This window comes from Gigantopelta aegis, chromosome 9 (genome assembly GCF_016097555.1).
Source record: "Gigantopelta aegis isolate Gae_Host chromosome 9, Gae_host_genome, whole genome shotgun sequence".
Lineage (NCBI taxonomy): Eukaryota > Metazoa > Mollusca > Gastropoda > Neomphalida > Peltospiridae > Gigantopelta > Gigantopelta aegis.
In genome coordinates this window covers 26521794-26549114 of record NC_054707.1, presented here as the reverse complement: position 1 = coordinate 26549114, position 27321 = coordinate 26521794, and the positions used below count along the sequence as shown (strand labels likewise).

At 36.3% G+C, this 27321-nt stretch overlaps 1 protein-coding gene across 2 annotated transcripts; it reads left to right on the top strand.

Moving 5' to 3' along the window:
• Nucleotides 1–3132: 3132 nt before the first annotated feature.
• On the top strand, nucleotides 3133–22700 carry LOC121382129. Of its 2 annotated transcripts, XM_041511636.1 has the most exons (7): nucleotides 3133–3262; nucleotides 4061–4212; nucleotides 9720–9857; nucleotides 13577–13659; nucleotides 20419–20501; nucleotides 21436–21485; nucleotides 22065–22700. In XM_041511636.1, exons 2-7 carry the CDS (start codon nucleotides 4078–4080, stop codon nucleotides 22188–22190), a joined length of 615 nt encoding a protein of 204 aa, XP_041367570.1. In that variant the 5' UTR covers nucleotides 3133–3262; nucleotides 4061–4077; the 3' UTR covers nucleotides 22191–22700. The 2 variants fall into 2 exon arrangements, with proteins under 2 accessions (XP_041367570.1, XP_041367571.1); XM_041511637.1 differs by lacking the exon at nucleotides 4061–4212 and having other exon boundaries at nucleotides 3145–3262.
• Nucleotides 22701–27321: the final 4621 nt, after the last annotated feature.

The following is a 27321-nucleotide window of genomic DNA, read 5'->3' as shown; positions in this document are numbered from 1 at the left end:
CCCTCCCACTTCTGTTTTTACCCCAAACTTAAGACGCGCAGCTGACCGGTGCCTCGCAGCGAGCCGGGCGTTAGAGTAATGCGGTATTTGACGCTAACTTAATCCATTACACACAACATGTCTTTTGGTGTCCGGTCTCCTTTAAATCATAATACTTATTTGTCTCTATTCGATACATATATAGCAAGTATACGTATTGTTGTTCTGAATTTTTTTTTTTTTTATAAGGCAACACATTTGGAAACTTTACACATTGAATTCTGTTAGGGTATTCTCAATGTTAAAAGTTCTACTACCACTAGTATGTTATATTTTTAATTATAGATATCCTTTGTCATATTTACGTAAATACCGTATGATAAAATACTGGTTTAAATTGTTAGATACTAAGATTTGTATTTTGCACTCGACCAATGTCGAACTGAGATCTAAATGTGAAACATATACTAACTGGGCAAGACAAATGAAGCAATTGCTGTGTTCACTAGGTTTTTATGAATTGTGGTGCAATCAAGACTAGTTTTACACAGAGTTCTATTCACATTTTATATTCTCCTTATTTGTATTTTAAAGTGATACCTTCCGTTATGCCATTATTACGCAATTACAGGTATAATTTGTCTGAAACTGATGAGCTGTAAAAGCTTAAAGTCAGTAAAGAATTGAAATTGAACTGAAATGTCAGATCTACATATACAGCAGATCGGACACCCACACAATGCTAAACAGCGTCATGCATAATTTTCTTTTAAATCGACAGTGATTTTTCTTCTTCACATATATATATATATAACTTTGTTTTACACCCAATAGCCGATGTAATCGTCGCGGTATGTTGTCGTTAAAAACCCTTGTTCCTAATATTCTTTTATTTTACAAAATGAAACAGCAGGAGGAAACTTGTCAGCTATCCGTAGTATAGAGGAGCAGATCCAGGAGTTTTTAATACTGATTAAGTAGTATAGAGGAGGCAGATCCAGGAGTTTTTAATACTGATTAAGTAGTATAGAGGAGCAGATCCAGGAGTTTTTAATACTGGATTGAAACGTGAATGCGTGATCCCCCCCACACCATACCAAACTACCATTTGTTACAATCCATTTACGTCAAAAGGAAACCGATGAATGGGAATATAACTCTATAATGAATAAAGTTAGAATTCATATAAAAACTTATATTTAGTTTCAAACCCATACCAACTCAAATAACATTTGATAAAAAAATTCAATGTAAATAAATAAATAAATAAAACATTTCTTTACAAATTACCATCTAATTGCACAGGTTAAATCTGATGTTTTGATACAGGTGTGAAGACAACTGATGGCACAGCCCAGGTAAAGCACATTTAGTGTTCGTGTATTGCATTATCGATTACTTCGGTAACATTGCACACCTTGGCTGTTCTAACATTTTGTCTTCACTCTTGTATTAAAAATCCAATTTAATCTATATAGTTTGATACGATTTATTAAGAACCTTTTTTTGTTTTGATAGGCATTTTTTTGTTTGTAAAATGTTATTTGAGGAATATGTAATTTATCATTGGTCAGCTTGGTGTTTAATAAAAGGAATGTTATACTATAATATCTGTTAATGTACTTTTAATAATGAAGGTGCCTTTTTTAAACGTTTCATCCTCGCCTTGAATTCTGTAGACTCCCTTTCTGAAATGTTGCATCCCCTCCCTAGAAAACTCCTGAATCCGCTCCCGTTAATTAGGCCACAATTCTCGAGAAGCAAATTAACTCGTCAATTCCGTCAAAGGACTCACGCTTCAAATTATTAGTACTGATGTGGATATGTTTCCATGGTAACCAATAATTGATTTGTTTTATCATTAACAGATAATACCAAGACATCACCTGCTATCATGCAGGATCTACAAGGAACAAAAATAGCTGCTGACAATAAATTATTATCAAACGAGCTTTAGATATCGTAGGATCGATCCCTCTTGGCAAGCCCTTTGGTTTGTTTTCTGTCTGATCTAATACACAGGTACTGGTATATCATAAACCATTATGTTAGATGCCAAATAGTCGTATTATTTCAACTTATTTTCGTGCTTATATTCAATTAAGGTTCAAGCACGCTGTCCTGTGCACATACCTCAGCTATCTGGACTGCCTTTCCAGGACAATGGGTTAGTTGCTAGTTGTTAGTGAGAGAGAAGAGGGTGTAATTATACCTACCCCTTGAGTCGTTAAAACCGGCTCTGGGTGGGAGCCGGTTCCGGGCTGCGAACCATGTACCTACCAGCCTTATGTCCGATGGCTTAATCACGACATCATCGAGGCCTGTATAACCATATTAAAAATGCTTTCCATTTCTTTCTTATCTTTAATTTTAAATATAGACTCTCAAAATAGTTTATTACTAATTGGGAACTTGCTATTTTAAAAAATATACGAATAACTTCCAAGTTGTAAATATTTTTTGTCGAACCTTCCATGGACGAGAGCACGGGTCGGTTAGTGGGCTGGCTCATTCTAGTTTTATAATTTTCTAGTAGCGGTTCTCTATTTTCAAACACATTATGATTATGATGAGGAATATTTGACGACACCCCAACACAAGGATTAATTGACTTCTAATTGCCCAAAATACGTACACAAAGCCATGGTCGAATAATATATGAATACAAATTTTGCGGGGTTAAACTCTCACACAGTGTATGGGAACTGAAGTAAATAAAAATAATATTTCATCACTATGCTTTAAATTTATCCACAAAAACCAAACCGATTTCCGATTACCTGTTCACCACTGTACAAATCTTGGAAATGAGTCGTTAGGGTTCACAAAGGGTCCGGGTCTCAAGGGAAGTTCACAAGGTGAGATTTTCTAGGAAATCTATTTTTTCTAAAATGACATTTCGTTCATTTGAAAACCGACTAAAAATAAAATGTATTTCCTCCACCAAAACAGCCCCAAACCATTCCTTTGCTCCACCAGTGCATTCAATATGAGCTTGAGGATTTAACATGCTGGCATCCAATCTTGGTTCAAACACTCCACATCCAATTTTGCTTGTTACGCACGCAATAATATCGGCTTAATCAGTGCTTATCGATCTGCCCATTCTGACTTATTGCATGACGGTTGTAGGTCTGCAGCTTTGAATTATACAAGAGAACCAGTCTGCACCGAAGTGCTGGCGCTGTGACAGGGATAATGATGTGACCATCATTAATACAGTGACCACTTCTTATCAAAGAAGTATACATGTTTTATGAACGACCTTTCAACTGACGGCAAGGTATGTAGTTATCTGTCCTTTAAGTATAAACGTTATTAATGTGTGTGCGTGTGTGTGTATGTGTATGCGCGCGCGCGCGCGCGGTATTATTTGATGACTGCACATTTAATATGTTTCCTTTTGGAATGGTGCAAAATCTAACTGAGCGCTCATATGTGAATCCACACATTTATTTTACGAAATCACAGCTCGCGTTCTGTGAGCCCGACAAATTCTTACAGTGGCAATTACTGCCGAGCACCTGCCGTCTTCTACCGAGTGGCTTCATCTGACAGGCGACAGTCGCTGAGGCCTCGTCAACAGGCGTCTTCGGCCACGACGTAGATGTTAATAATGGAAACTCTTTTTATAGCACACACACACACACACACACACACGCACATACGCACACACGCACGCACATATAAACTCACACACGCACACACACACACGCGCGCGCTCGCATACACATAAAAATGCGACATCAATTCACAACATAATAAACTGGTTTTGTATAAAATTTCAATGTTTTGTATAAATGTCAATGTTTTGTACTAATATCAATGTTTTGTATTGCATATTGTATACACACAATGTATATTATCATGTATGTATGTATGTATGTATGTATATGGAATCTTTCAAAATATTGGAACTTGATGATTCTTCTTTGCGTGTGTGCGTGCGTACGTGCGTATGTTCAAACATGAGTGTATGATAGGCACGTACCAGCCACACACATGCGCTATTCGCCCCACCCCGCCATGACTCCGGTGTATACTATGTAGTGTAGCGGATCTGGTGTGTATTGATTTTTAGACACACGACGAGGAACGATGAGCGAGGACATCATCAAGCAGGCTGAACTGCGCCACAAACGTAAACCCGCGGGTAGACCGGGGGACGCCGCCCTTCTCTCCGACCAACGCCACGTGACCAGCACCGACCTCCAGACAGCGGCTAGACAGAAAGCAAGTGGTTTATCATAGACTAATACAAAACAACAACAACAAAACAACCATAATATAATCATAGGCGTACGGGCTCCCATTTTTGTAGGGGGCAGGCGGGTTTTGCCCGAATTAAACTAAACTAATTTAATCATATTAGCATTACTACCGAACAGCTATATAGGGTTGCAAACGAATCACTATACATTTTTGCATGGATTACAACTAATTTTGCAGGTAGAATGATAGAAATACATGGTAAAAATGTCTCGAGTTTTGCCCGAATATCTGTATAATTTTTGCACCCCGCCCCCTTGTCTTGTACGCTTATGAATATAGCATAGCATAGCATAGCATAGCATAGCATAGCATAGCATAGCATAGCATAGCATAGCATAGCATAGCATAGCATAGTATAGTATACACTATATTATATTGATAATAATAATGATAATGATGATGATGATGATGAAGATGATAACAATAATACCACACCTGGTCATAATTATATAACATTGCCATTGCGATGCTTTACAAAATTTAAACCAAACTTATCTGAAAGGGAAAAAGAATACAAAAAGGGCATAAAAAAAAATAAAAAAAAATATTAAAATTTTAAATTTTATCTTTTAAAAGGTTTATGATCACTGTTGCAAGTGTCATATTTTATTATTTTTACATTTATTTGTGATGAATAACTATTCAAAACATAGTCTTTGTATAATGAACTCGAGAATATAAAAATTGTAAAGTACTGTCATTAGACATAAAATGTTTTCATCAAGAATAACGAGTAAACAGTAAACAGAAAAACAAAATCAACGTCACATAATTACTAGTATTAAAACAACAGCCATTCTTTACCCTCAAAGAATTATGGGTAGGAAACAGCGTTGTGACGTCCTTAACCTTTCAACCCTCTATGAAATTATCAGTATCATTTGTATTGCTATGTTAAAACGATTGTTAAATAATAATAATAATAATATTAAAAAAATATTATATTCTTCCCCAAAAATAAACATATTTTCCTGTTAGAGTGAATACAATAATTTGATTGTAATTTTTTTTATGGACATGTTGTCCGATGTATAATCTTTACATTTCAAAACAAAAATTAACAAATACGTTTGACCGGCATATAACTTTGCTGCCATCTCTTTAAATCGACAGGTTATTAATGATGATAAATATAGAATATCAGGTTACTACGTTTTGATATCGTGGTTATTTGGCGAGGTTTAGATAACGGTGTAACATGCGAGCTTCACTGGTATTTGTTTTCAAGTTATAGTTTTGAAATATGTGTCAGTCAAAAGCGGTATAGAAACATTTTTTGTACCTTTTTCTGCTTGTACCATGCTTCTTGTTGACCTGATAACCCCTACCTGGTAATTCGAAGTGCTATCATGTCACTAGGAAGTGTTATCATGTCACTAGGAAATGAGTTGTACGCATGACGGATCTTTGCTCAATTTTAGGTAGATCGTTTTCTCATTTTTCAAAGATCCATTTACAGCAATAATTGTTGAACTGAGGTATATATTATTGAAGATGCTTTGCTGATATCATACGCCACTGCACAGACATTGATTTAAAAAAAATTTATAACTGTAATTATCACAGTAACAAATACATTTGTGCAGCACATCTGTTACCGTATAAACTCAGACTTGAAACTACACGTAACGGTTCACTTCCATTTGGTTAAAATGCCATTTGGTCAAACAATAAAATAAATTATAAAAAATAACAAATGAATCGCTAATCATCTAACGGTTACATCCATTTGGACCAGTCAGAATTTCTTTAACAGAATAACAAGAAAGACATAACATGTCATAAAACTATTAGAAAATATCACATTTTAATGAATACTACTCGAGGAATAGTTTGAAAGTTTGAATGTCATGGTGTGATTAGAGTTAATATTGTCCGAGTTTAATATTAATGTGAGTTAAAATAGTACCGGTGTAAACGGAATGCATGTGCATAGAAACAATTGTCTGCCCAGACTTAATCTCTTAGGAATGCAAGCCCTAGGAATAATGGTCTGACTGCCAGGATATCAAGTCCGGGCCGGACTTGCATTCCTGGACAATCAACATTTAAGTCCGGTGGTACATATACAAATTAAATTATAATGTAAGCAAAACGAAAAACAGTTTCCTTTCTGGTTTATTTAATTAACTTAGGATACTGGCGCCTCTCCTTATTTAAATATTTTCTGTTTATCATTATATGTACACATCTTGTTGACCTTATTACATGAGCAGAACCAAGGTCTTTATTTATTGCGTGTTGTTCAAACTAATAAATGCTTAAACATTTAAAAATAATGTTTGAAAACTCGAAAACATTTTCCATAATTCGAAGCATGTTACATGTATTAGTACTCGCAAATAAGTATAACTTGCCCGTACGATATACCAACAAAATTATCTGTTACACATTATGTACTGGTATTTTATAATAATAATTAAACTATAAAAATGTGATATTTACGTTATATAAATTATCTTGTTATTATATAATTTTAAGTTTGTGTCTTTTTGTCAATAATGTTGCAGGCGCGTGTACATAGGGTGGGGGTGGGGTGGCGTGGTCTAAACACCTCTCTTCAAAGCAAATTTCTACTTGCCACAGTCTAGACCCCCCCCCCCCCCCCCTACATAACTTACTGAACATGTGCCTGCTTTGTAAATTTTTCTCATTGTCAAACATTAATTTGGTCTAACATATGACATGTCAGACTCTGGGCTCTATGATATCTTAGTCCGAACCAACCATATCATTGATAAAAAATATGTTAAATGGTTTTCATTAAGGTTTATCAATGAATAGAAATATCAATGACTAAGAGTGATTTTTAACAGCTCAATAGGTCACTACACCGACTAAATCCAAACAGTAACCCCTGAAGAATTATTTTACTGTCAATAATATGCACACACAATTTACAGAGATACTTTTAAAGCAGACTAACTACTCATAACACTTTTACCTGACAGTTTTGGTCAAAATAGGCCTACAGACTCCCCTTTTTTCTGGGGTGGGTTGGGGATGTAGCCCAATGTTAAAGCGCTCGCTTGATGCGCGGTCGGTTTAAAATCGATCCCTGTCGGTGTCTCCATTTGGGCTATTTCTGGTTCCAGCCAGTGCTCCACAAAAGATTAGCCCATGAAGTGGCGACAGCGGGTTTCCTCTCTCTATTTCGTCTCTTATGCTTATGATGGTCAAAACTGCCATACGGCAGTCAGTGATAATTAATTTCTAATATTTTGATGCTATTTGTAACTGTTCATCTATAAAAGGCAATTTTTCATGTTTATTATTCCTGTTATTTTTATATTGTAGTAACTGGTCATTATTGTACTAGTTATTAATTTAGTACTAACTACTAGAACTAAGTACAGTTTTCAAAGTTTTATTTCAGGGATTTTTATGAATCATATATATGTAATAAGCAAGATATCGAAAATAAAATTCAAGCGCACTATGAATATTAGGATTGAAAGTCATGTGGACTAGGAGTACCAGGAATGAAAGTCATGTGGACTAGGAGTACCAGGATTGAAAGTCATGTGGACTAGGAGTACCAGGATTGAAAGTCATGTGGACTAGGAGTACCAGGATTGAAAGTCATGTGGACTAGGAGTACCAGGAATGAAAGTCATGTGGACTAGGAGTACCAGGAATGAAAGTCATGTGGACTAGGAGTACCAGGAATGAAAGTCATGTGGACTAGGAGTACCAGGATTGAAAGTCATGTGGACTAGGAGTACCAGGAATGAAAGTCATGTGGACTAGGAGTACCAGGATTGAAAGTCATGTGGACTAGGAGTACCAGGATTGAAAGTCATGTGGACTAGGAGTACCAGGAATGAAAGTCATGTGGACTAGGAGTACCAGGAATGAAAGTCATGTGGACTAGGAGTACCAGGAATGAAAGTCATGTGGACTAGGAGTACCAGGAATGAAAGTCATGTGGACTAGGAGTACCAGGAATGAAAGTCATGTGGACTAGGAGTACCAGGATTGAAAGTCATGTGGACTAGGAGTACCAGGAATGAAAGTCATGTGGACTAGGAGTACCAGGAATGAAAGTCATGTGGACTAGGAGTACCAGGATTGAAAGTCATGTGGACTAGGAGTACCAGGAATGAAAGTCATGTGGACTAGGAGTACCAGGAATGAAAGTCATGTGGACTAGGAGTACCAGGAATGAAAGTCATGTGGACTAGGAGTACCAGGAATGAAAGTCATGTGGACTAGGAGTACCAGGAATGAAAGTCATGTGGACTAGGAGTACCAGGAATGAAAGTCCCACGGACTTAAATTCCTAGGAATGCACGCCCCACAGACTTAATTTCATTAAAGTCACACAGACTAGGTTTCCGAGGAATGGAAGTCCGATCGGACAAAGATTAAGAAAATAACAATTAATCAGAATGAGACTTACAGTCAAAATATAAACTTATAAAACAAATTATTAAAAAGTATGTTGGTGTATATAGAAATTGGCTTTTTCTGTTCGCCAAATGTTAAGTTTTTTGGAGTTACCACTTTTCATATATTTTAAAAAACCCCATTTTAAACCATTTCATCATCTTAGGATGCCTTACTACACTATTGCTGAACCTATGCTTCACCAGTAGACATAATGAATAAATTACATCTACTCCAGAGGGTGGGGTGGTAACACTAGCATATTTCTTGTGAAGATACAGTCAGACACTAAATATTAGGATCCAAAATATTATAATGCAATGTTTTTAAAATTAATTTGTATTAGGAATCAAGGCATTGTATTGGTTATAACCAGACAAGCTGCCACAGCTTAAATTTAGTAAATCTAAGTTCATCATCGCTAAAACCCCCAGCATTATTGGCATGGAGACAACCATATTGGAAGCGCTCTCTACTGTTTAAAAAATTATTAATACACAAAAATTAATAAATGTTGTTTTAAAACTATATTATAACATTTCCAAACTTAGTAAAGGCTTAAAATACCAAGCAACTAAAGATAACGAAGACTCTATCGGAAGTAGATGCAAAAATATCAAAATCTAGGCGGCTATATTGATGACGTCATTTGACCATGTTCCCCCACAGGTATTCATGGTAATCTTTACCCAGGAGATAGTCAGAACCCATACTTTCATAACACCCCCCGCCCCCCCCCCCCAAAAAAAAACAACACCCAATAACAACAAAAAACAACAAAAACAAAATAAAAACAATTAGCTGGCAGTACGATAGCTGCCACTTCGGTCATTTTTAGAGCACTTTTAGGCCACTTTCTGCACGCCTGCTAGATTTTAGGTAGCATCCAAGCTGTTGGTAGTGAAAACGTGTTTGTTAAAGGTGTAGTGCGTTTTGGCTCTCACCATGCTTGTCTGTAATGCATTTTGAAGCATTAATTTTACATCCACATCCAAGTAAGTACAATGTAAATAATAAAAGACCTTTCGCGTTTTTTGTTTATAAATATAAACTAATGAAAATGTATTTATTTATTGCAGAATGCGTTTTTCTCTGAAGTTACACTGATATCCTCAGACGAAGCCGCTAACGATGTCTGCAACCACAACGACGTTCACTATGACACCCACAGATCGACCGCACAACCAGTCGTTACACCGCCCTTTGTAGAGTGCAAGGTGAGTCTTCATTATAGTTTGTAAAAGACACATTTATAAAATGTAACAGAATTAACTACACTTGTTTATAGCGGGTATGCTTTTAAATATTTTAACAGTTACATTAACAGTGTATTTCCATTCCCCCTCACTCGATTTTCATTACACATCCTGCTGGGTCATTAGATAAACAGTTTTCGCTATATCGATACTCTGAGCTGCTTAATTGTACATTATATATATTATATATCAGGATATATATATATATATATATATATATATATATATATATATATATATATATATATATATATATTATATCAGGATATATATATATATATATATATATTATAGATCAGGATATATATATATATATATATATATATATATATATAATGGCGACGACTTGTATATTACGTCATAGTAAGAAGTTAAAATGGTGGTTATGGTTGTGTTTTGTTTTAATAAACAAAGTTAAATCATGGAGAGGCGATATGGGAGCTTTAATATATCAATTCACTGACTATAGGTCAAGAGACCGATTCTTTGCTTTCGAATAATATATATTTTTTCCAATTCCAACCAGTACTCCATTGCATGTATAGGCCTGTCAAAGGATGTATGTAAGTTATCTTGTAACGCTATCTGGTTTATGTGGCGAACGGCGGTGTTGTTGGGGTGTTGTTGTTGGTTTTTTTTTTTTTTGGGGGGGGGGGGGGGGGGGTGGGGTTAAACCAAGACCAAGTCGTTTTTTCATCTATGCGGTTTTTGACGTGGTAGGCATGCAGGGCCGTAGCTAGGATTTTTTGTTTGGGGGGGGGGGGGCAACTGAGTAGTTAATAGTCTAAAACTCCTTTTCTTTAACTTTCTATAATGCTTAACGAATTTTTTCTTACCCCCTGCTAGCTACGGCCCTGGCATGCAATGTGGAAAACGAAAGCATAAAAAAATGCACGGCGAGGTGTTTGATAACCGCTCTCACAGCGCGTCAAATGACCACGTGGAAAACGGTCATAATGCCAGCTAACTGTGATCACGTGTTAGGTCAGGTGAACACTGAAATTACGTCTAATATGTACCGTAGTAACATATCACATATGGGGAATAAGTAACATATTACACATGGGGGGGGGGGGGGGGGGGGTAATTGTCACTGAACATCCAAAGGATATTCCATAAGTTACTTCCCATGTATTTGACAACTACTAACTCCGTTAACGGCAAAAGTAGCCCGAGTACTCTGACTGTAAGAGAGCTAGACGGACATTTGGACATAAATACGCTCTCATTACAGAGACCAACCTATGTATGGACTAATCGATAATGCAGTACAGAAACTAAAGGCAGATTTGCCGCTGCTTCACCTTGGCTTTCATCCCTGTATTACACAACAAAAAGAAGAAAGAGAAAACACGTTTAACAATTAGATGGTAATATGGAAATACTTTTTAAAATTTAATTTACACTGTGATTAAGCTAAAACTGTTTTGCGATTTGGTATGGGTTTAATTAAGAATTGAACGTTATATTTTTGACGTTCGTGCGATGATAAACACCAAAACCGTTTTACACACTGTATGAATGGCGTAGCGCGTCTGCTTATAATTCCAAATGCATTAATATTGCCATTATACAAAACTATATTAAAGGGACATTCCTGAGTTTGCTGCAATTTTTAAGATGTTATCGACCAATCTAATTAAAATTAGCTCCACTATTACATGTGGATCTAACAGCAGCCAGTTGGAGCTCATGTCCACCAATCAATACCTTACTTGCAGAATCATGCCAGTGATTTGAAAATAATTTGAAAATATTCCGAATTATTCTGAGGGTATACGATATGTTTTTATGTGAATTACGAATGCCTTATTTAGACCAGTAGAACTAATTTTAATCAGATTGCTAACAACACTGCGTAGTCTCCAATGTCCAGGTAACATTTCGTCTGTAAATAATAATTTAAATATTGACCCTTCACACTTCGCCTTTTATGACGTTATTTGGGAGCATACAAATTCTAAAAATATCGGGCGAGTCTATTTTAATGGCCGCAGTACAGCGAACCATACCAATACGTACGGGATGGGTTATCAGTCTTCAATTTTACATTAAAAATTATTTATTTATAAAAAAAACCCCCACTAAATCCTTCAGTTTTACATTACAAATTATTTATTTTATAAAATAAAACATGTTTTAATGCATTCGTAATTCACACGAAACATGTCGTATACCCTCAGGATAATTCGGAATGTTTTCAAATTATTTTTAAATCACTGGCATGATTCTGCAAGTAAGGTTTTGATTGGTGGACATGAGCATCAACTGGCTGCTGTTAGATCCACATGTAATAGTGGAGCAAATTTTAAAGATTGGTTATCGACTAACAGAGACTTTTTTAACGATTGTAATTACATATCAAATATATTTTTCTGCATAAAATATTAGTGGCTGTATATTAAACGTGTTCCTGATCGTTCTAATATTTGTACTAGGTTAAATTTAATTTTATTTCCAAAAATAAAAAAATTTCGTACGTACGAAATTATTTGAAGACAAAATCCAGTTTGGGCTTCTTACAAATATTAAGACGACCAGAAACACATTGAATATACAGACACTGATATTCTAAACCAGAAAATATATTTAAATTGTAAGTTTAATCATAGAACTATTTTATTAGTCGGAAACATCTTACAATGCAGCAAACTCAGGAATGTCCCTTTAAAAAACACAATCGAACTCTATTCCACAATGATTTACAACTGTATGAATACACAAATAAGAGAATTCCCTTAGAAAGTTACATTCGTTTTTTTCCGTCAAATCTCCGATTCATTATAATGATTTACAAAACGGTTTTTGTAAATTGGGATTTTTCTGAATCAAATGTGGATAAAACGTTAACGCATAACGCAAACATTTTTTTCTCCAAAATATCAAACGATAATTAATTAAGAATTGAACGATCTATATACATAAATGGAAGAGCTGTTGTAAAACGGCTAGGATATGAATTTTGAACTAATTAACATACGGGAGAGCGTCAAATTATTTAGAAGATTTATCTACTAAATTAAAATTGCAGTTGTCAAAAGTTAAATTAGTGAAAATTAATGCGAAGACTGACTTGAATGGGATAAAGTGGGGTCAGTGTTACTGTGTGTGTGGATTTTAGAGGAAGTTTGTGATTGTGTGATATTATTCTCGGAAAGGACAGGTCGCGTAATTGTGCACGAAGGCGTATGTGTTTTCGCGCATGTAAGTTGTCCATTTGGTATTTTTGTCAAATATGACAGAGCTACGCTCATGTCTCTCTTTTGATTTGTTGAGCATTCTCTGCTATAACTTCTAATAGAAGCTTCGTTTTTGTGGCCTGTCGTATACATTATGTATCTCAGTTCAAAACCAGAGTCGTTTAAAGCCTGAATTGGGATAAAAATAGAAACGATGGAATTCTTGGAGATTCCGTTGTTTACCGAAAAAGTGCAGGTTTCACGTTCATGGAAGAATGAACGTTTTTTTTTTTAGATCACGTGACAACATTTTAACCAATCAAGACGCCTATTACAAAACAGTAATTATAAAATGGAAATATAACATTATAAATATTTGTTTTAGCCTAAATGTAATTCTATATTAAGTATCTGACTATATATAACAAGCATTATTAAACAAAAATAACATATAGCAGTTTTTGTAATTATGGAAGCACGTTTTTATTACAATCATTCCAGGTATCCGACGTAGATGGCAAAGCCCTCATCAGTACATGCTGTAAGAAATCTTTACTCAGCAAGTCCATGTTTAACACACTAAGGTAAGTGTAGATGACAATATCCTCATGTTATAAGAAATCTTTACTCGGCAAGTCCATGTTTAACACACTAAGGTAAGTGTAGATGACAATATCTTCATGTTATAAGAAATATTTACTCAGCAAGTCCATGTTTAACACACTAACGTAAGTGTAGATGACACAATCCTCATGTTATAAGAAATCTTTACTCAGCAAGTCCATGTTTAACACACTAAGGTAAGTGTAGATGACACAATCCTCATGCTGTAAGAACTTTTTACTCAGCATGTATATATATTTCTTACACACCCGTTGGTGAGACCATCATGTTATTTCTGATAACACATAGTGTTAACAAACATACATGCGATAACATTTTTAAAATATACGACTGGCTGCTCCTAGGCGATGACCAGGTCACCAATGTCTTACCATCCAGTGAAAAAAAGCACGATCGAATCGATCAGTTTGTGACGTACAAGTTAACCTGTAATTGTGACACACAAGTTAACTATAACTTAAAATATGTAATAAATAGAATACTACATTGCTGTCCGTTAAATAACATTTATCTTACAACTCGTTGCTTTCGCTCATGTAGTATTCTCTATTTAACATATTCAAATATGTGTAAATACGAATCACATCAAATACAATTCCGTTGTTGCTGTCAATCAGAGAATCTGTCATCTTTAGGCACCTGGATAATTAATTAATTGATTAAATTCATATTTGTGCTAATATAATCACCATTCTTAAAACCGACGGCTGAACTACTGCACCATCGAAGCCGAAACATTAAAACGTCCTCAAAAATCTAGCATTACTTTCAAATATAGTCGTTTTACACGATTAATTACCTTTTCTTTGCTACGAGTCTCATCCCAATAACACCAAAGGTTCAAATGTAGAATGATGTATTACGTTTTCTTACACAGCCGTTGGCGAGAATATCATTCGATATTTTCAATAAGACATACTTGTTAACACATGTACGTTTGTTAACAATTTCAAGGCACACGACTGGCTGCTCCTAGATGATGACCAGGGGACTAATTCACAAAGGTCTCTTAGACTCTGCTAGACATCAAAGCATCCTCTTTGCAAGTCTTTTAGCATTGCACTGCGATATCGCAAAGTTGCAAGAGTTTAGTGAATTAGTGCCCAGGTCACCAATTTCATATACACGATCGAAATTGAGTACACTGTGACGTATAGTTAACCTGACAATCATTTGTCTGTGACGCGTAAGTTAGCTACAAGCAAAAGGGCTGCAAATAACTTTTAGTCGAAAAAGATGTTAAAATTGGCTTAAAACCGGTTTTTGAGAATATGTAAGAAATATAATAATACATTCGTGTCCGTTAGATACCATTTATCGTACACCTCGTTGTTTAAAAACGTATCCAACTCGCTTTCGCTCGTTAGATGCATTTTAAAACAACTCGTTGTGAGATAAATGATATCTAACGGACACGACTGTAGTATTCTCTATATACAGACTTATACTGTACTATTATCCTGTTCAATTATTTAGACCCACAGTTTTTTGCAAATGTTACGTTTATTTCCTATTCGATATTTGTTTTCTTTGCATTTACATGAAAACAAACCCAAACCCCGAGAGGTTTTATATACAAATCAACATATAAAATGCACGAAGTTGACTTAATTCCACTTTTTAAAAATCTCTGTCGTTTGAATGCACGTTATTTCGCCTATAAATAACTAAGGTCATTTGCATATCAAAACATTGGGATCTGAGGCTACGTGAAGGCCATTATAGCTTGTTTCACTAAATCAAGGTTATTATTCTTTTGCAGTGTGTAACAGCATTGTCTAATCTTTCCGTTAAACATAGATGTAAACAAACAGAACATGTAACCCTTTCTTGTAGGTGCATTATATTTAATAAATTTAGCTAAAGTATTATGTATTTTTATTTTATTATATCAATTATATATTAGCATACTATACCTAACCTAACACAACTGAGGTGTAGTACAGTAATAAACACAAATCACCTCACACACCGCAGGAATGTGCTTTCCAAATTTATAAATAAATTTAATGCAGGGCCGGACCCAGAAGACCAGAGGGGGGGGGGATACAATGTCAAAGGCCATCAACATCAAATAATAATAAAAATGTTATTTAATTTGCCTCTAAATTGGGAACTCATACGTGTATATATATATATATATATATATATATATATATATATATATATATATATATATATATATATATATAGTATTTAGGGTGGTGCTAGGGGCTGGGGTTTGGGGGTGGAGTGTTACATTTGTAATGCGAAAAACCAAATGGCTATTGTTCGGACTCGTATGGGTTCAACCACTTTTTCATCCCGCAGATACAGCCCTGATTGTTCAGAATACGATAGCATTGCTTGGTCAATAACATCATTATTTCGATCTATGACTGCACGTGCTATTGTAGCAATGTGTAAACCACGTAAAATACAAGTTAGGTAGGTAGGGTATATAAATTCATTGAAAATGTATTAGTCGACATTCTTGTTATTGTTATTTGAGGAAAAATATGGGTAAATCGAAAAAACACTTCAGTTGATGTAAAATCGTGTATTAAGAACGTTTTCGATTATTTTGAAGATGAATATCAGCGCGGTAGACCTAGGTATGCTTCTTATCGAATTGTCGATCGAGTTTCCGCTGCACTTAAAGTTTTGGTTTCAATAGTAAAAAAGACTGTGAAAAATCTAAGCTCTACGAATCTAAGCACAGAAATCACTGTTAAAAAACGCGACCGAAAACCCATCGATTTATTTGATAAAGATGTTATTAGACGACGAGTATACAGATTTTATAGAGAGGGCGAATTACCTACATTACATAAGATTAACGTGGCTTTAAGGGAGGAATGTGGAATCAACATATCCATATCAACTTTACGAAGAACACTCCATGACCTCGATTTTAAATACCAACATATGTCTACAACCGGAAAAGTGATTTTTGAGGACGCCAATATATCAGACAGGAGACTGTCCTATCTCCATGAAATATCCAGTTTACGAGAACAGGGGTATTTAATAGTGTATCAAGATGAGACCTGGGTGAATGTCAACCACACAACATCCCACCACTGGACAGATATCCACCCGGGCACAAGTACCGCCAATCACCTGCCGAAATCAGACGCTGCTAATCGAGTTCCTAAATTCTGTTCGGTGACTGGGAAGGGAAAAAGACTTATTATTTGTCATGCTGGCTGTGATAAATATGGGTTGATAGATGGCTGTGAATTGATCTTTGAGGCTAAAAAACCAGACGGAGACTATCATGGTGAGATGAATCATGACAATTTCATCAAATGGTTTGAAGAACAATTTATGCCTTCTCTACCAGAACCTTCTGTTATCGTCATGGATAACGCAAGCTACCACAACAAATTAACTGAGATTACACGATGTCCTGCACTAAACGCTAAAAAGGAAGAAATTCAGTCGTGGCTACGAAACAAAAAATATACCTTTTGAGAGTAACATGACAAAGCCAGTTCTTTATGAACTTGTGAAAAGTAACAAATGTGCAAAGCAATTTGTTACTGATGATATTGCTGAACGCCATGGGCACTTGTGTCTAAGACTGCCGCCAAGACATTCTGAACTCAATCCGATAGAACTGATCTGGAGTCAAGTCAAAGGGCACATAGCTCGTCATAATGATGGTAAAATGACCATGGTGCGGAGAGAACTTGCACATGCATTGAACTCTGTCACACCTACACACTTCTCTGACGCAGTTAAACATGTAATAAAGATCGAAGAAGATTTTAGAAAACAAAATAGTTTTATAAGAAATAAAATACCCCCTGTGATAGTCCCCCTTAACGAAGATAGTGATGATGAAATGAGTTCGTCGACTGATTAAGTTATTTCTCCATACCCATCAGGAGTATTACTTTAATGTATGCATGAACTCTTTAACACCAAAAACAATTTATTTCCATATCATTCACTATCAAACAACCTAACAACCTATAAACTAATCGACTAGAAATGCATATAAACTACACATACATACGAGAGAAATGTTTATTTAACGACACACTCAACGCATTTGATATACGTTTATGTGGCGTCAGCCAAAACGGTTAAGGAGCATTATGACAGTGAGAAAGAAACTCGCTACCGCCACATGGGCAACTGTTTCCGATAAGCAATTTTGATAAGTAATAAGGGACGTTTTATATGCACCATCCCATAGACAGGATAGCACATACCACAGCCTTTATACATCAGTTGTGGTGCACAGGCTGGAACTAGACACAACCCAATGGGTCCACCATGTGGGATCGATCAGTCGACCTACCATGAGCGAACGCTTTACCTCTGAGCTACGTCCCGCTCCATATACAAAAGAAGCCTTAAGTGGGGTTGGGGTTGTGCAGAGGGTCACACCTCCACCAATCGCATGCATACCATATTCTTCTCTCTCTCTCCCTATAACCATATAACCATAGATTAAAATATGTTGAGTGCGTCGTTACATAAATGACGTCTCTCTCTCTCTCTCTCTCTCTCTCTCTCTCTCTCTCTCTCTCTCTCTCTCTCTCTCTCTCTCCCTGTATGTCTGTCTCTCCCTTCAGCGCGCGCGCTTGTGTATTCCACAATATAATTATAATATTTGATACATATTTTTATTTCAAACTGAGGTTTTGTCACTTGAACTCCCCACCTGAATCCGCGCCTGCTTCATGTTTACAGATATTTTCTTAAATATAGGTCATACTACGATTTGTGCGGATAGGACGATAGAACCGAACATTAGTTTGAAACGCACTATAGAATGATGCTTTTGATATGCAAATGACCTTAGTTATTTATAGGCGAAATAACGTGCATTCAAACGACACAGAGATTTTTAAAAAGTGGAATTAAGTCAACTTCTTGCATTTTATATGATGATTTGTATATAAAACCTGTCGAGGTTTGGATTTGTTTTCATGTAAATGCAAAGAAAACAAATATCGAATAGGAAATAAACGTAACATTTGCAAAAAACTTTGGGTCTAAATAATTGAACAGGATAATAGCTTTACTGCAGTACTATTAAAATAGTACACGTTTATGAAGATATAGAAATGCAAGCTCCCGTCTTGGCACCGTTTATGAACCAGCAATACTGGTAAGCGGTTTATTGTCGTATACCTCTTTGATCTTCGCTTTGTTAGTCAACAGATATGTTAACCGAGACGATGTGAATATACAAATATCGCACACAAAGATAACATGTTAATTGTCTATCTTTGGCTTGTTGCAAATACCAGATGTGCTGTAAATGTCTTCCACGAGTTCAAGTTATTCACTAGTATACATGTAACCTACAATCAAAGCTACCAAACAACAACGGCAGCCAATGTTCATATTATTAATTGTCGATAAAAGTGGGATATTGTCGTGAAACAGCATTAACGAATCACTGCCAAAACAATGATATTGCCAAGTGTTCGCGAAAATTAGGAATATCTGCCATAAAATATAGAACTGATACTTAAAAATACCGTAAGTATGTTAGTGTCTTTTATCTTTAGGCCAACATTGGCATGGTAGTTGATGTTCTGTTTTCAAATATAGAACGCGTTTCTTTGTACAGTCTATACATTTTAAGTTAGTCACGTCAAAAAAACCTAAGAAAACAAACAAAGAAACCCTCCCCCCAACCCCCCCACCCCCCACTCCCCACAAACAACTTCTAAAACCCCCCAAAAACAACAACAACAACAACAACAAAAAACACCACACAAAAAACTCCCAAACAACCTCCTCTTGTAGATATTTAAGAAATCTTCACCACACACACATACACAGACATGCACGCGCGCACACACACATACTTATGCACACATACATACACACATATGCATGCACATATGCATACATACATTCACACATGCACGCATACACACATACACACACACATACACACGCACACACACACACACATACATACACATATACATACACGTACACAGCAGATTTTGTAATACATCTTTACCACACGCACACATACACACGCCTATGCACATACATGCACGCACCCACTTGCACGCACATGCACGCACACAGATACGTCAGCACATATACACACACAGTAGATATTTAAAGACGGATGTAAAGAGCCATTTCACAAGCATGAACATTTTACACGAGTATACAAAACAAGCCTGGAGGGTCGAGAAGGTAGTGAATATCAGAGGACACTTTCAAAACAAAAACCAATGTTCACAAAAATATACCTTTAAAAAAATAACATTTTTATGTACACTTGTCAGTAAAAATAAAATAAAATACACATTACTTTCATTTTGTTTCTTTAAATTCATTTTCAGTTAATCTGTTAATTCAGTTCAATTTATTGCACATTACCAAATAATTTGGTGTCAGTAAACAAAGATAGATGGACTCCTTTTTCGTATGACGGAAATATTTAGGCAATTTGTAAAATTGTAAGTAAATCAGTCACTTTACAAATTGCTTGAAAATTTGAGTCATTTTACAAATTGATTGATGTTAGATATTGACTATAACATAATATTATAGAAATATTACACTGGGTGGTTATTTGACTAGTATTATTTCTTGATTGATATTGACTGTAACGTAATATTATAGAAATATTACATTGGGTGGTTACTTGACTAGTATTATTTCTTGATTGATGTTAGATATTGACTGTAACGTGATATTATAGAAATATTATACTGGGTGGTTATTTGACTGTAGTATTATTTCTACAGGTTGCCAGATACTCGTTTACCGAATGTGTATACTTCAATCCTTTTGCAAGACCGTCGATTTGATTACAGGTTCGAAGTGAGAGGTAAACATCATATTTGTAAATCCCTTGTATTATTTTAATGCTGTAGTAATATTTATGTTGTATATTTATTATATCATCCAATATGTGTATGTGTGTGTGTGTGTGTGTGTGTGTGTGTGTGTCTCTGTTTCTGTCTGTCTCTGTGTGTGTGTGTGTGTGTCTGTGTCTGTGTGCATGTGTCCGTCTGTGTGTGTGTATGTGTGTGTCTGTCTGTCGCTCTGTCTGTCTGTCTGTCTGTCTGTCTGTCTCTCTCTCTCTCTCTCTCTCTCTCTCTCTCTCTCTCTCTCTCTCTGTGTGTGTGTGTGTGTGTGTGTGTGTGCGTGCGTGTGTGTGTGTGTGAGACACGGCGTAAAACGCTTACGTGGAATCAGGTCGAATATTAACGAATGCCGTTTGCAAGAGCCGTGTGGATTTCGCTATTCTAAAGCACTGTTCACATCTACACGAATACGGATCCGGATACGAATACGAATACGGAAACAATGATAACTATTCGTATACGGCATCCGGATACGGACCCGATTATTTTGATCGCTCCAAATAGCCATAGAAATCGTATCCGCTCGCCAAATTGCATACGGACGTTGACAAAAAAGAGCTTTTAATACTAGTTTTGTTTGGAAAGAACAGTTGCAATAAGTGTATTGCATTTATATATATGCGAATATGTAAATATGTGAACACTATCAGTGAATATGTGGACATAGCTTTCGCAAGATAAAGCCGATATCTCAAGACAATATGTATGTGTATGTGTGATTGCGTGCGTGCGTGCATATATATATATATATATATATATATATGTGTGTGTGTGTGTGTGTGTGTGTGTGTATATATATTTGTATGTAATGTTATCATTTTATGTTTATGTTGGTATTCGTCATACTAAACCTAATGCATTACTTATTGATTTATTGATTGTTTTGTTTTTCAGATGACATACCCGATATTGTAATTGGAATAGATTTCCTCATAACCTATAAGGTGGGTGTTTTCAGAGGAAAAACCTGATATTTAATTATTAATTAGGATAAATCCAATGTGTTTCAGGTCGTCCTCGTCTTTCTAGTTCATCAAGGTGCATACCTTGGCAGATAGACCGACCTCGGTGGCGTCGTGGTTAGGTCATCGCTCTACAGGCTGGTAGGTACTGGGTTCGGTTTGTGCTATCCTGCCTGTGGGAAGCGCAAATAAAAGATCCCTTGCTGCCTGTCGTAAAAGAGTAGCCTATGTGGCGACAGCGGGTTTCCTCTAAAACAGTGTCAGAATGACCATATGTTTCACGCCCAATAGCCGATGGTAAGATACAAAAATCAATGTGCTCCAGTGGCGTCGTTAAATAAAACAAACTTTACTTTTTTACTTTGGCAATTAGGGTCGGTGGTTTTAAGAGGAAACATTTTAACACTATTTTATATGCTATTTTGACGCACGTTTGGCTGTATTTGTATTTGTAAACAAGTTCAATATGTTCACCTAAAATTCTACTTCTTTAATGTTCACCTGTGACGGGCCCATTTTAATAGCACACTGTGATAATACTACTTTAATGCTCCGTTTCAGTGTGTGGTGAATTTCAGAGACATGACTCTCAGCATAGACTGTGGCGCCCTGGACGTGCCGTTCCTGGAGAAGACGGACATACCTCTCAAGTACAGAGTCCATCGGAATCTCGCAGCATCGTTTTAGATTCGAGACCTGCCACATGAGACACGTGTTGTGGTATGACCAATGACACTGTGAACGTTGAGCGAATCAAACCATAATGAAACAAAAGGCCCTTCGTACCAACGTCATCAGACATCTTGTATTGCAAAAACGTCGACATTAAAATAAGTGTAGTTGAAGTGGTGAGTGAGTGGAAACGATTAATAAACGTTTTAACGATTACTAGTATTGTGAAAATGATCACGTGGGGGATGGGGTGAGCCAGCGCCTGTGTTATGTCATGTGAGTGTAACAAAAGTTTAGTTATAATGCTGAACTTATTACTTTAGAATACTCGGTTTTATATGAACGTTGCCCGTTTGTTGTTGTAATATGTTTTCCATCATTGTGATCATTTCCAGAACAGTAAGCCAACCAGACGCTGCAGATCGTTATTGCAATTCGCACTGTGAGAACAGACCCTGAGGTATATTGTTTATATTTCGAATGTATGGGCGTAAACAAAAACAATGAATAAATTTCAAACTTAAAGTATGTTTTGTTTAACGACACTACTGGATGTCAAACATTTGGTCTTAGAGAGAAAACCCGCTACATTTTTCCATTAGTAGCAAAGGGTCGTTTATATGCACCATATCATAGACAGGACAGCACATACCACGGCCTTTGACATACAAGTCGTGGTACACTGGCTGGAACGAGAAATAGCCCAGTGGGCTCACCGACAGGGATCGATACCAGACCGACAGCGCATCAAGCGAATGCTTTAACACTAGGCTACATCCCCTGCATAAACTTCAAATGCACTGTTTTATTTTAAGAAGGTTTTTTTTAACTTTATTAATTTTTATTCTATTTCAATTTATTTTTTAGGGATATAGCCCCCCAAAAGAAGAAGTTTGTTTTGTTTTAATGACACCACTGGAGCACATCGATTAATTAATCATCCGCTGTTGGATGTCGAACATTTGGTAATTCTGACTCGTAGTCATCAGAGGAAACCCGCTGTATGTTTTCTAATGCAGCAAGGGATATTTTATATGCACTTACCCACAGACAGGAAAACACATATCATGGCCTTTGACCTGTTGTGGTGCACTGGTTGGAACGAGAAAAAAAATCAGCTGAATGGATCCACCAAGGTGGTTCGATCCTTCGACGCAAGCACCTCAAAAGAGTACTCAACCGACTGAGCTAAATCCCGCCCCGATACCCAATACAGATTGTTGTTTTAATATCCTTAACCTGAGTATCAATCCCAACATCTCATTCAGTAGCTCCGTACACGCAACATACATATACCTCAGTTCAGGAGGTCCACAGCAGTTTCATTCTTTAAGAATGGCAAGAACCATGTTGGTTTCGCTAATAATTAATGAAACATTGGAACTACACTTGTGTCAAATGAATGTCACATCTATGATTGTGCAAAATTTGCCTTTCCCTTTCCTACGTCTTAGATTTTTGTTTGTGGCTTTGTGTATTGTTTCTCGACATGAGTGTCAACGATAATATCATCTTTTTCTGGTAGAACCATCACTCTTTCCTAAAACTATGTTGACAAATGTGTTTGCAATTGGTTTGTTAAATGCATAGAGCAGAGCAAAACCATCAAACACGTAAAGTAAGAAAAAATGTCAGTCTACAAATTATCACTCTACGTAACATTCCCTTGCCAGAGTTATTATCCCAGTTTATCATGCAAGATCAGAGTAACAATGATTTTCGTTTTTTATTCAATATTCTATGGGACATGGGGTTACATTAGTTTGTAAGTATGGGCTCATGATTGGAGATGCACATTCACCCAGGAAATTATGACGCAGTTATATATATATATGCTTCATGCTTGGAGGAAATTTATTTTTCCTCCAAGCATGAAGTATATTCTCGAGTGGTAGTTGAATGCAGACAGACACATAACGCTATTAATGATTTGCTATCTTGGCCACCCTAGCAACGAAGCTTTGATACCATTTGGGTTGTCATCAAATACTGGGCAGTAGGGTTTCCACGAGTATCGGGCACGGGCCGAGTCTAGCAAGACTCGGTACTCGAGTACTCGTGCAAGGAAGAGCGCTCTCGTTTAATTACATGTTTTAACATCTGTGATGGAGACAGCCGTCTTCACATTAACCTTTGACCGGGGTCTGAAACAACTGGAATAGCACTTTAATGATCGAAAGCCATTGCATGGCGTAATTAACCCAAGAAGGTTCCCCCTATTAGTTAAATGGTATCTGTATTGTTGGTAGTTTTAGAGAATTAGTGTGGCCATTATTTCGCCACTCGTCCATAAATGACGGAACTGCCAACGATAAGGGACCCAGCTGCAAGACCAAAAGAGGGGATATAAGCTGGAAGTTCTTTCTGTATAGGGACTTGGGTGGCAACCACGTACATGGAGGATGTGGAAACGCTGTCAGCTGGACGAACTATATTAGTCCAGTTGACAAAGGTGCTATGTTTTACTGCTCTGTGGTAACTGAAAGGTATTTTGTTGTGGCATTCAAATATTATAATAAGTGTGTATATTCTTGTTATGCTTACTCTGGGAAGGGCAGCTGGTAATCTAAGTCAGGCCGACTAAAGTAAACTGTAGGCGTCGCTTACCCAAACAAATGGATAGAGGTTTATAATATCTATAACTGGTAATCCTAGTCTCATGACCTGGTAAATTGTAGGTCCTTTGAGTATTGGATGTAGGGACGACTGAGGATAATAATTAATTATTCTAAGGTTGGTTACTGTTTTATGTGAGGGGTAACTATATCCCTAATTGCCAAGTTATTACACATAGTGTCTTTAATTAGATAATAACATTATATCTTAAATATTGATGATATTCAACCCCTCCCCCAACCAAAAAATTAAATAAAAAAAAAAAAAAAAAATTTCCTTAAATTTGTGCCAAATGACTTTAAATGATCTCAACACGACGGGGTACCTACCCTCTTTGTAAACCTTACCCTATATAGCATTAAACATGTGTCCCCATTTCTAACAAAACGTGCCTGAAATTGTTTTACCCAGTCGTTTAGAAAGAAGGATGGGATCTGTTTAAATTCCCAATACCCATAAGCATATTTCATTTCATTCTACACCAAAACCAAATATTGAACATAACATATATTAATTTATAGTTCATATTTTTATTCATAAACATCTTTGGAAACATTAGTTAATTTAAAAATATAATTTTACTTTATTCTACATCTATTTTACATCTCCCCCTTTTGTTAAATTATGCATCTGTCCCTGAAATTTCAACCAGGAAGCACCCCTACTAGATGTGTAATGGATATATCTATAAATGTCATACTATGAACATTATTGATCAATATTATTGGAAAGAATTAAAAGAAACCAATGATTTGTGTCATTTACAGCATATTATATAGTCAGAAATAATGACCTTCATTTGACCTTGAAAATGTGGGTTAAATTGACCAATTATGAAAATAGAGCAAATCAAAATGGAAAGTTTGGATGTTAAGCGTCACATATTTTTTTTAAAGAGTTTAATCTCCCTTATAACTGAAATTTGGTGTCTGTCCCGTGGACTGTTGTTTTGGGGTAGCAGCAGATCGAACACAATTGACCTTGACGTACCATTAAAAGTATGTAAATTCCCAATTAACGTACAGGTTTAGGTAAGTAAGAGTTGCAGATTTGAAATCTACATAAATTGTTTACATAAGAATCAATGTTCAAACCTTCCTGTGTGTGCGTGTGTGTGCGTGCGCGCGCGCGTGCGTGTGTGTGCGAATATGCATTGTAGGCGGAATGTATACAGGACCAGTCGACACTACATACTAGCTCATAAATATTAAATAGAATTCATCACTGGTTTCGATCCAGCATCGAGATACATTCTTTTGGTGGAACGGTCAGGGTGTTGACGTTATAATTAACCGTACACCCAAGAGATATGCTAAGATACATTACAGAAAGAACGAGATAAAACCTGAACATATAATGTTACAAAAACAAGGAACACCCAATCTGAAGACGATAACGAGCGAAGCTGGCAAGTTTACGGCCTAGAACATCAACAGTTGAGACTGAACCGAGGAAGCAGGCAACTCACATTAAAAACCTGCCTCTCGCGGCTTCAAATAAACACTTTACGAAAGTATAGGTACAGAACAATCACATTTTAGACCGATCTGCGTGTTTTCTGTTATTGCAGCAGGTTAATAAAGTGCCAAAAAGCGACTAGTTTGTTAGCATAGTGGCTTAGTGTGCTACCTTGGCGATGACAAAGGTATCATGTATCTTAACGAAGATCCCCTGTGCCAGTCGCATATAATCATGTTTGCTGAGGGTTGTGGGTTTTTTTCTGGTGCGAGAAAAGGAGTTAATTACCTAACAAAGTTGATGCTGTCGATTTTCAACTGTCTGTACTTATATTGTAAAAATGACCCCACTAAACAGTATATCCAAAATCTACTAACATCTGATGTCGGGAAATGGGCTAATTATCATAAATCCAACATGGCAGCAAACACCAACTTTTAGGCCCTATATCTCCTAAATGTTTCCTTTTAGTAGATAAAAATATAAAACCAAAGGATCCAAATATCTCGTTTAAAGTATACTATGACGAACCTATGGTATCATGACTCAAATATGACATCATACTGTGTCATCAAGACTCAAATTGGCTCATATTTAAGACAGAAATATGTAGTTTCCAGCATATTCGATAGTATACTCATAGATGTACCCACTGAATTGCTAATTATGCTTAATGATGCAATATCACAAATGATAGGCAGGATAATAACATGTATTGTCATGTCCAGACATATTATCTAAAATAATGACACTAATTGGAAATATTTTCTGATCGGCTGTCTAAAATAATATTACCAGACAGTTTCTGCTGTATTTGTTCAACAGGGCAATTGGAATCACTATAATACCACAACTAGTTCCAAGTCATCTAGGTTTCTGACATCTACCAAAATATTTTGGCTAATGACACCTCTTGAGTCGCCACATACACAAGGACATTCACTTGCATGACTCTACAACTGACCGTGTACAATCACAATCTCACACCTAGAGCTTGTGAGGAGTTCATTGTTTTTTGTTCAAATTTTAATTTTATTTTTGTAACGGCCATGTCTCCAGTTTATTGGCTTCA